Genomic DNA, 11696 nt, shown 5'->3' with positions numbered 1-11696 from the left:
TAGGGTTTTTGAAAGACAACTTTCGGGTGTTTGGATACAAGGACTCTCGTATTCCTGCACTAAGGCTGGCAACATTTGAAACGACGTTGTTTTGTTTTGTCATTACTCATTACTGAATTAAATTGTTTTAAAATAAAATTAAAAAAAAAAAAGGTAAACCTAAACGCACCGCTTCAAATCAGTTAACAGAACAACTAACTTAACTGAAGAAGAATGAAGATACTATCTATTACCAGGAATCGAACAAGACGATGATTTGCACTTCATCACATCTTAGCTCTCAGCTTCTCATCATCTCACCCCACAAAACCAAACCAACGATCCACTACAAATGCCACGTCAGCCCTAGAATGTCCCTCGACCAACAGCGGCCCCCTTCTTCTTCTTCTTCTTCTACTTCTCCAACGAGGCTCCTCACAGCCGTCACCAAACTCCTGTGGGGCCCATCGCTTCCGCCTGGACTCCTTGTCTCCACTGTCCGTACATCATGGAACGCCGCGTGGCAACTCATGATGTCGCAACTCGCCCCCTCCGATTCTTCAGGCAGCTATACCCGACCCGCTTCCAAATTCTTCCTCATAAACAACCCGCCATCCACAGCCAACCTTCACCTCTACGTGGGACTCCCCTGTCCGTGGGCCCACCGGACACTGATAGTGCGAGCGCTCAAAGGCCTCGAAGACGCCGTCCCCGTCTCAATCGCCGGGCCGGGGCAAGACGGTTCTTGGGAATTTACCAATAACCGTAACCCCTCCCGGGATAAGGATATCCCTGTTCCGGGTTTGGATAATGAAAATGGGTGTAAGAATTTGAAGGAGGTTTATAAGTTAAGGAAGGGAGGCTATAGCGGGAGAGCCACTGTGCCGATGTTATGGGATGTGGACAATAAGGATGTGGCGTGTAACGAGAGTTATGATATAATTCAGTTTTTTAATTCGGGTTTAAACAGGTCGGCCCGTAATCCGGATTTGGATCTTGCACCGGTGGAGTTGAAGGGGAAGATTGAGGAGTGGAACAAAATCATCTACCCCAATGTGAATAATGGAGTTTATAGGTGATTATTTTTTTAATTCTCTGTTTAATGAAAGATGAAATTTTTTGTAACTTTTTGATTGGGATCATAGATGTGGATTTGCTCAGAGTCAAGAGGCATATGATACTGCGGTGAATGATCTGTTTAGTAAGTTGGACATGATAGATGATCACTTGGGTGGCTCACGGTACTTGTGTGGAGATACATTGACTCTTGCCGATGTTTGCTTGTTTACTACTTTGATTCGGTTTGATCTTGTCTACAATGTCTTGTTCAAATGCACAAAGAAGAAGCTACTTGAATATCCCAATCTTCATGGGTACATGCGTGAGATTTATCAGGTAATACGTTGTTCAATGTTCACTGCATAGTCTCTTTGTGTAGAGGGAGAGAGAATCATTGACGAGTGTTACTTTTGAATGTGCTTCTCAATTTAGCATCTTTCTTATAGAACATGAGTTATAATATATCCGGAGAATGTAAAGGGATTTACCTTTGCTTGAATTCATGCTCCTTGGAGTAGTAACTTCTAGTAAATGTCTTTAGGTGGGAGGCTTATCTTGAGGATGGGCTTAACGGGTCTTTGAGTTCGTAGGCATTTAAAGAAACCCTTTGATTATAAGTTTGTATTCTGAGTACAGGCTAATTACTTAAAATCATGATTCAAAGGATTGAGAAAGTTAGCAGGTTAGTACTGATTGACTGTGGAGTTGAAGCATCATAAATTATGCCGGTTCACTTTGATTCTTTTTAAACTTAGACTGATTAGGTCTGTAAGGAGTCGCAGTTCCTTGCCACAGATTATACTATTGTCTTCAGTTATTGATTTGTTTTTGTGGGTTACGTGCCTAAGTTATTTGTTTTTCACCTGTGCGTATTCTGAATACTTACATGTAGTAATGTGTATTTGGCAACAGATTCCAGAGGTGGCTGCAACCTGCAATTTAACAGCGATTATGGATGGCTATTACAAAATACTTTTTCCACTGAATCCAGGCAGTATTCGACCCGTCATGCCCTCAGGCTGCGAGCATGAAGTTCTTTTGAGACCTCACAACAGGGAATCACTTCCATCGGTTGATAGAAATACGCCTGTTTATATTTCTTAGTATGCCACGCATCGAAGCAGATCACTTGTACAAGTTGAATTTGTATATATATATTGTTAACGTGTAATAATGTATCACCGTGTTTTCTATATGCTATCAGACTGCATATCTTTTCCATTGACAAATTGAAACCCGATAATTCGATACCCACTGCATTTCAGATTCGTGTCGAGCATAGGCAAATGATACAATTTTGTTAGGAACTGCTACAGCACAGGAGTAAATCGCCTAACTATTAGATATTGAATTCGCACAATCATGACCATGAATCAGGGGTCGACCCACGAGAGCTCCAGGGCAAGCCTAATCATAGATGATAATCCCAGCTACACGATTGACATATCATAGATCAAAACTCAGAGATATAAAAGAACCAACTTTTGTCCAAAATGGCTGAGGAACTTTGGTTGACCACAAAATAATAAAAACAAAACAGCAGCCTGTGTTATATAATAGCCCAAGAGGTTTCAGCAGCTAAATATGGATCATGTAAATGCCTACACACTAATCTGTAAATTTGTGCTAACATTTGGGTCCACTGATGGTCTCTACACATGTATATACAGAAACCTGTACAAAAAGCATCCAAAGAAAATGACCCCATCACTCAGGGGGATCAAGAGGGAGCCAAACAAAAGTGCACTTCATGATCTCTTTTATCTTCAACAAGACTGTAAAAGCTTGTAACATAAGAGCAATCATTTCTTCAATCAGATGCCTCTTGTCAAATCATCTTGCAATGGATACAGATTTGGATCCTGAACCAATGACGTACATGATCATAGGTAGCCAAAGAGGGGTGAGAAAAATACAAGAAATGACTCATAAAAGTGCATTAAATAGATCATATTATTTAGACCAACCTTCTCAGGCTCTAAAAATTCAAGAATGAACACTAGTTCAAATTAGAAAGACATGCACAACGCCATAACCAAGGAACAAGATTTCAGCAGAATAAAGCAGGTCCCCAGTGATGAATATTACATAAATAAAATAAAATTTCCAAACAGCTATATATGAAAGCATGAGGGCTGCCAAAACTATTCAACAGCAAGTCAACATGTCATCCCAAGCCCCAAAATTTATAGTTGCCCTCCTTCAAAGGCCTGGTATAATGCAAAAATGAAATTTACTTCAGTGATGCAACACTTATAGCATCTCAAGCAAGCCACTCATTAGACCAATAGCAGCTACAGGCACCAAAATCTACTTAAAATTTTGGCCAAATAGCAGAGAGAAAGTACCCAACAGTGGTTAACTCCTTTCTGACTGTGAAAGACATTTAAAACATTATTTACAATGTGAAAACAGTTAATTTTGAGGTATTTTTTTAGAACCATCAAACAGTGTAGGCACTCTGCACACTCTCTCCAGCAGTATTTCCCCCATCATCACCAAAGACATGTAGATTGCAGAACAATTATGCTAGGAACAGGCCTAACTAGTAATAGCAAACAGTGTGAATTCCCAATCCCAATGTTTCTCGCAGAAGCTAGGAAAGCACCACATTTTAACAAAATACAAACAGTTTCAGGAGTATGAAACAATAAATATGTTGCAAGGGTATGAAAGATTAAATGGGTTAGCCACTTTCCTACATAAATCTATTTCGAAATCCACATTACATTGCATTTCATTTGGAGAAAAGTGTTTCCAGATGCCATCAGTGCAATTTGTCTCAAAGAAACCCAGGCTTGATGGTGAAAAATAGCTGCTTCTAAGAAAGAGCAACTTATTTTCAAAATAAGGTCACCAATGCATCAAAATTTATTTGCAAAACATAAGGCAACCCATAGCCTTCCAAAACTAAAAAGCATCCACATTCACGGAGTAGCCAGTTCGGATGCACACCAATGCAGACAAGAAGCGCATCTAGCAAAACAAAAATCACATCCACAAAAAGACAATTAAAGGTCCTTACTGCTTGAACGTTTCATGTTCCTGCAGAAGTTACTGCCACATCGACACCGGAATTTCACTAGATGATCATGGTCATCAAAGTCAATACCATAATCCTGCAGACACATACCACATGGTGTCTTAATATAGAACAAATTAAAAACTCAAAAGATACTTATACAGAGTAAAACGTTGTAGGCATTCAATAAATTGAGATGCCCTTTTTTTCAGACATTTAAAAAGGGAATATGGCAGAATAACCTGAGTAAGCTCATGCACGCAAATCAATATATGTAGCGAAGCACTGAACTATATAGAGAGTAAAATATTAGCAGCAAGGAAAGCTGTCTCATGGATGTCCTACCATAACCCCGAAATTAGACCATGAAGAAGCAGAAAATTCTGCATGATGTGTCAAATGAACTAGAAGATATTCATTAATAACTTTAATAAGTACATTGTAGGCTCTACAATACATAGTGACTTCACTTTTCTTTATTAAATAAGTGACTAGTAACTAAATAAACTTCCTCATAATTCATAAACATTGCAACAAATGCAAACAAAGATATAATAAATAGAAGATGCTTCTAAAAAGTTGGCACTATATGTTAGTTCTTTCTTCTACTTTTTGTCTCTTTTGGCGGTACTGCACAAGCTTATGTATTATAAGAGAATAGTAGACCAGTTTGCTCCCTTTCAAACTGCAAAACTTTGCAGCAAGTCAAAATCAACACATTAAAAAAAATCATTCAATATTCCTTCTCAAATTTTAATAACATCAAAACATGATAACATGACACCAAATATTTCTCAATGTGAGAGCAACAAGAAGCACAAGTTAAAAGTAAAAAAATTGGCATCATAAATCATATAACTATCTTCTCCAGCTGTTTATATTCCAAAACTGAGAAAGTACAACTAAAAATAAAACTACTGACCCAAGTTAGCTCTTCAAATGCATCTACTTCTCTTGTTGTAAAGAAAGCAACCTGAAAGGTGCAAATTCTCCATTAGAGTTGCCATGTACATTAAACCCAGTATTAAATTTGGATCCAAAGAAGAATTTTAGGATTTTTTTACGTGATAATAGTGGTGCTCTGGAGTCTCAATTTGAACCGGAATCTCTATCAAGTTTGCATCAAAGCATCTAAAGACACCAAAAACAAAAGAAAATGTAGGGAAAAAGTCATTAGCTACCTATTCAGCAAATGAAATCTATAGACAGTAACATATTTTTAACTAATTTAGCACACCTCACAATCAGCCACCCTGAAAAAGCAAACTGATAGTTTAGGTAGTAAAGTTAGTGAGCTCCAAAAACATGAAAAGCAAACAGATAGTTTAAGTAAGTTATTGAATTCTAGAGACACACAAAGGAAAAGATGTTTCTCGTTATACATAAGAAAATATCATTTACCTAACTACTGAAGTAACAACAAGAACAATTGATTATACTCGTCAAAAAAAAAAAAAACCCCAAATGCCAATTTTATAAAGACTTGTGAAAAGATGTTTCTCATTATACATAAGAAAATATCATTTACCTAACTACTGAAGTAACAACAAGAACAATTGATTATACTCGTCAAAAAAAAAAAAAAACCCCAAATGCCAATTTTATAAAGACTTGTGAAAGATTATCAAGAGTGGAAGCAGGAAAAAGGCAAAAGGAATACACTATGGGGCTCTACCTATGATTTAAGAACCTGGCAGCATTTCCATAACATGTGGCATCCAAACAGAGAGCTTCTTTGTCCTTTGAAACTCCTTGGGAGACCCAAAATGCATCCAGTAGAACTGGGCAGTTATGTTTCCTAGTATTCCTCTGATAGAACTCCGTGATGGTTACTATTTCTCCAACAAATTCACATACAAAAGCACCTTTTGGCAGCTTCTCTAGAGTTCTCAGCCCCCACCCTTTTCCATCAGATGTAAAAAACAGCTAATTTGTAGAGAAAATTAACAATGGAAAATACAAAAGATTAGATGGCAATGACAAAGTGATGCAACAACTTAAACAGAACCTGAAAATGAACAGTCCATAAACATTTTGGAGAACTTTAACAGTTACCAGCACCAGAAATTAAATTAGAGCTCAAACATCAACCAGATGCAAAGGTTTAAACCTGAAATTTGCAACTTATACCACGCTGCACCACACGATTGCCGCATTGTTTATAGCAACCACATTTGCTCCAACATTCCTTGATAATGTTCCTCTTCAAGTGACCCTTACATGGTTCCAAAATGCCTTCATTCTTTGATCTTTCAAGAGGGCAATCTCTGCAATTCAGGAGGTGTTGCTGCTGGGGACCACGAGTCATTGAGATACACTCTTCTAAGAATTCTTCCTCAAGAACGCCTTCAGGCGTGTATACAAATCTCCCATTTTGATGTGCACAAGCACAGGTTAGGCCTGACTGTAAACAGTTTCCAAAACAGGCAGAACAACAACTTTCATCACCAATCCGAGAAAGAGAGAAATTCACACAAGCATTTTGGAAAACTAAACTGTGGGATATATAGTAGAAGGATGGTGGGCGCTCATTGTTGATCTCATTAACCCAAGGGATTGCAACTCTCTCTTCCCCTTTGGTTATGTCTTTAACATCATGTATAGCCCTCAACTCATCAGGAGTTAGTCGACATAGTGGAACAGGTACCAAACTATGCAAATTGGAAAACTCAAGATCTCCCCATTCCTTTGCCAGACCACTTTCCACAACACCATTTGCAACGATTTCTTCACTGGTAGATACGTGATCATCCGCACCATTTAATGACTTTAGAGGCCTAGGAATTTGAGGTGGAACCAGCTGTGCAGATCCACTACGAATACCAGATGGGATGAACATATTTTCTTTGCTACCCCCAACAAGAATAGCATCTTGTGCAGTAGATTTCTTCAATATATCCAAATTCGGTGTCACGCTCCTTAACTCCTCCTGCAATCCGTGAGATGTATTAGTTGCCAGCTCCACGAAGCAATTACATACATCTTTCATCAGGTTCATGATTGAAAAACTTGGGTCTATGATTTTATAAGATCGTAGACACCTCTCCTCCAACAATTCTCTTAGCTCATCTAGACTAGGCATATGGAAATTTTTCCTTCCAAAAGTAGAGTTGCAGCTAAGAGAAATCTTCACCTCTCCCATGGATGATGAGGCAATCTCCAAACTAGGAGGAAATTCAAAAGGCATGCCAGCAAGTTTGCAGTTGGAACTTCCCTCACCCAACGAAGCTAGAGCACCATCTCCCCTATATTCTCCCTGTACATGGTGAGAAGCTGGAGGCTCCTGAGAAACTGGCTCTTGCACTGAAATGTTCCCAGGTAATGAATCTTCTTGTCTTAATGAATCTATGAAATTAAACAAAAACCAATAACCTCAGTTTTAAAGAAAAATAGTGATATTAGCATCAACTAGCATTATATGCAAAAATCCTTTGTTTACTTCATGGATAAGTTCATTGAACTGCATCGTCAGGCTCAGGCACCCCCAACCAAATAGCACAAACCAATCATTAACTCAAAACATTAACATAGCAAATGTTACTATCAATTGTACCTGGACGGATAACCGCAATAGGAGCCTCATACTGAGGTGCGTTATCTGTGAACATGTCATCAGTAAATGGCTCATCTTTGGGCCTGATAAATACATGAGTGCTGGGCACCACCTTCTTAGGCGAAGGAACAATGCCAGGTTCAACGGTTGGACCTCTAATGCACAATGCATGAGATGCTCTGTTCTGTGCGGAAGCAACTTGAGGTGAGACAGGCTCCTTTCCTTTATAACTATGGTTTTCAAGCCTTACATTCCCCAAATTGAATTTGGGAGACTTTGTCTTTTCTGGTGACTGCTGCTGGAAAGAAGAGGCAGGTAATTCATCCCCATCCATTTTTGGCCTTCTTGACAAAGTTCCACCAAAGCCAGGGCTGGAGTTGCTGGGAGAAGGTGGAACTACCGATTGCACGCCTCTCCGCAACCGCTTTAAGGGGCGTAGAGGCTCCTCATGTTCAAGAGATTCTTCCTCAAATTTTTCCTCCTGTTAATCAAATCAGAAGGCATTAAGTAAATACAAGTGAGGGGACTAAAAGGAAAAAACCAGAACATAAAATGCCAGGTTGGAAACGAAAAATAAATGATTGCATACTTACAGCAATTTTAGGTTTCTTCTGTTCTGACACCTGATTTCGGTAAAAACAAAAGAAACATGGTTAGACAAGCATACTAAAAATAAAATACGGAAAGAAGATGATAAAAGAATAAATATCACAAACCAAACCGTGATAGGCAAAGACAAGTAATGAACCTTATTATCCTCTTCCTCGAAAATAGCATCAGCAAGAACTCTGTAATTTTCCCCTTCTATGAGTTCCCAATTTTTATCATACAGTTTTAGAAGCCTTTTTAATACCGGCTTCACTTTGTTTTCACTAATTCCAAGAAGCTTCATTGCCTTAAAAGCCTTTGTGATTTTGGGATCGGGTGCCATAACTGATCACAGACTAACTGTTCCCCTAAATTGGCCTTCTGATCACCAAATTACCAACAATATTTCAGTCATCAGTAAAAGTGAATAACAAGAGTCTTGAAACTATAAAGCATGTATAATTTCATCCAACGGTTTCAATGACACACAATAATAGGAATTAAACCAAAAAAACAGAAACAAAAAGAAAAAGTGATCAATAGAAACAATACGACAGTTTTTGAAAGAAAGCTAGTTAAGAGCTGAAATAGTTCTTATTTAATCAAAATCATAGTTGCATAAACTTAGGCAAGTAAAGAACAATTCCTTAAAAATGCTTTTGATTATGATAAAGAGATCAAAAAAATATTTGCCTTCATTTTGGTACCAAAAAATATTACTAGAATGAGACCTTAAATCTAAAAGAAGAAATTTTCCAGGCAAAATTTCAACAATTACCCAAAATAAAACCCACATGCATTGTAAGAACTACAGGTATATTTCTAAATACAAGAATAAACCCATGACCTATACTACTAGTATCGAATACTACAAAAGTTCCACAGTTTGCATCCAAGATTGAATTTAGAAAAAAAAAAACAAAAATACAAGTTTTTACTTTCTTTTTCCTTGCCTTTTAAAAGTCTCACTATTTTGCCAAATTTCATAATAATTAATTTAAAGAACCAAAAAGGGGATACAAGAAACACACAAAAAGAACCCTTTAAATTTTCAGCTTGTACGGACTAAAAGAGCATACATCGCTAATGTTTGATACGGCTACTTTTTCGAGTGCAGGCAAGGAAAGAGAGATAAAATAGCTTACCAAGAGCAGAAATGTAGCAATCTAACGAAAACAGCGAATCCTAAAACGACCGTGCAGAAGCGATGATACTCATAAAATAGTTTCTCCGGGAGCAGCACTGTAACATCAGAACAGAAAAAGGCGACTTCAGAAACAAAAATTTCAAAATTTAAACAAAAAAGTGCATTTTTAGTCGAAGGACAGATGGATCGTACAAAGGGAAACGACATCATGCTTTTTTGAGAAAGGAATATACCTGCATTGAGAAATTGCTGAGAGTGATTTTAAGTGAAGAGTAAGACTGTGAATTAGGGCACTGAATGGAGGTTTGAACTTTAAGTGATTTTTTTTTTTTTTGAAGAGTTTAAAGGCTCGGGTGGGGTGTTGATGTAAATGGCCACGCTCGTGAGGGGCGTGGGAGCTAAGCTGTCGACACGAGTCTTCGATGCGTGCTGAACGAATTATGTAGCGTAGGTGCCCGAGGGATACTGCTGGTATGGGTCTTCGTGTACGGAAATGTGATGGTTCAGGTTTCGGTTCAAATGTGGGTAATTTTTATTTCTCCCTGAAGTTTGGCATATTTGCAGATAGATCACGAAGGCGCGTTTACTAACGAAAGCCTCCCTTCAGAATTATGACATTAGTAGAGTTGGTAAAATTTGACGCGATCCGATTACTCAACATGAATAAATATATTTAGGTCATTAAATTTGATACGATTATTAAATGGGTCAGATTCAAGTTGACACGAATTTTTTATATCGGATTATGATTAAAATTCTTAACCCATTTATCTAATAATTTTCTTTTTAAAATTATTTTCTAAGTTTTTATCATTAAAACTCAAATGTTAAACATGATTCTCAAAGCTTTATTTTTTTGGAAAGGTAGATATATGCTCAGTATTTTATTTATAAAATTTTATATAAATTTAAAATTTTAATAATATAAGTGTATAAAATATTAATACACATGTATATTTTATGATATTGATATATAATATTATTTACATATATCTAATTAAAAAATTTAATAATATAAATGCATAATATTTTAAGAGAATGTGTATACGTGGATGTATATATATATATCTATAATATTTATTAAATATATAAATATTAAACAAATTATTGAACAATCTATTTATTTTTTGCCCGACCTTAGTTGTCTTAAGATGGCTAAGGGAATTTTGGTAATCGCACCTGAAAAGGCCAAAAGTTTTGCATCTTTTGAGTCACATGCGGAGTGTATAACTTGTAAAACTAAATTCACGCCCGATTTTTTATCTCTGTGCGAAGTGAAGCTAAAACAGCCACCGCACCTTGATCTGAGTTTCGTTGGCATCCTACATCTTCGGATGGTTTTGGGAAAGCCAATAATAACAGGTCAATATCGGAACCAAGTCTTGTTAGGGTTCATTTAGAGCGTATATTTATGCTGCCTTAATTTTTTTTAAAAAAATGTAGAATAGCTTGTTTATAGTTGTTCACGCCTGAGTATTTGTTCTGGGTTTATTTGCGGTGACGCCTGAATTCAAAAAACGAAATAAGAAATTGGTGACTTTATTGAGCTGTGATTATCTTGAAGCTTAGATGATGATGGGTTAAAACGGGGTTGACATTGATGCTAACTCAGAGCTTGAATTTCATAGCTTAGATGGGTTAAAATTTGAATTTTGATTTTTAGTTTTATTTTATGTTTATGCCCTGTGATGTTCCCGATGTTTTTGAAGAGCATTGCCTTATTAGACAAGTAGAGTGATTCAAGCAAAACTTCATTGAGCTAGTTGATGATGATGCCTGAAAACAGTTTTAAGCTGCGACTTTGAGCTTTCACCTGACACTACAATGTGGAGTTTTATATTTATTTTGAGTTTATTTTAATTTGCATGATCTTGAAATTTTTGTGGAGTTTTCTGTTTGTTGGTTACATGGATTTGATGTGAGAATGAGGCATTACTCCGTACATTATAACGTCATTCATCGCTTATATTTGTTCTGGATTGTGACAGAAGAGTGTGAATGGAGGTGAAAGCTCTAGTTCCCAGCATCTTGAAGGTGGAATTGCTGCAAGTATTGCCCTCTCCCAGTCCAATGTCCATGATTATGACAACGCTGAGATCTTATGCCAATTCACATCAGTCTTTTTATGTTATGTAGATGATAACCACTGAATATACTTTTAATCTGTGGCATCCAGTAATCAAGCGGATCAACTAAAGGTGCATTTAAAAAGAAAAAAAAAAGTAACGAAGTACAATCTAATCCCACTAACTAATTTTTTTAAGATATTAGATGATATCACCTTCTGATAGGCAAAACTAGAAAGATAGTGTATCATCTTCTCAAACTATAAACTAACTATAGATTTG

General features: G+C 37.0%; 2 protein-coding genes across 7 annotated transcripts; one reads left to right on the top strand and one right to left on the bottom strand.

The window, feature by feature from the left end:
* The first annotated feature begins 153 nt into the window (after positions 1-153).
* On the top strand, positions 154-2287 carry LOC18046335 (glutathionyl-hydroquinone reductase YqjG). Its single transcript, XM_006443685.2, has 3 exons — positions 154-1054; positions 1125-1374; positions 1951-2287. The coding sequence occupies exons 1-3, from the start codon at positions 252-254 to the stop codon at positions 2140-2142; spliced, it is 1245 nt and encodes a 414-aa protein (XP_006443748.1). The 5' UTR covers positions 154-251; the 3' UTR covers positions 2143-2287.
* Positions 2288-2422: 135 nt separating this feature from the next.
* LOC18046334 (probable inactive histone-lysine N-methyltransferase SUVR2) lies at positions 2423-9771 on the bottom strand. 6 transcript variants are annotated; one of them, XM_006443684.2, is made up of 12 exons: positions 9582-9771; positions 9347-9443; positions 8362-8582; positions 8207-8236; positions 7614-8094; positions 7194-7405; positions 6171-6989; positions 5736-5986; positions 5125-5191; positions 4983-5033; positions 4064-4157; positions 2423-2900 (listed from the first exon to the last, which is right to left on the bottom strand). In XM_006443684.2, exons 3-12 carry the CDS (start codon positions 8542-8544, stop codon positions 2872-2874), a joined length of 2217 nt encoding a protein of 738 aa, XP_006443747.1. In that variant the 5' UTR covers positions 8545-8582; positions 9347-9443; positions 9582-9771; the 3' UTR covers positions 2423-2871. The 6 variants fall into 6 exon arrangements, with proteins under 6 accessions (XP_006443747.1, XP_024045525.1, XP_006443746.1 ...); XM_024189757.1 differs by having other exon boundaries at positions 2423-3248; positions 6171-7405; XM_006443683.2 differs by having other exon boundaries at positions 6171-7405.
* Between the last annotated feature and the right edge of the window lie 1925 nt (positions 9772-11696).

This window comes from Citrus clementina, unplaced genomic scaffold (assembly GCF_000493195.1).
Source record: "Citrus clementina cultivar Clemenules unplaced genomic scaffold, Citrus_clementina_v1.0 scaffold_3, whole genome shotgun sequence".
Lineage (NCBI taxonomy): Eukaryota > Viridiplantae > Streptophyta > Magnoliopsida > Sapindales > Rutaceae > Citrus > Citrus x clementina.
This window is presented reverse-complemented; position numbering and strand designations above follow the sequence as displayed.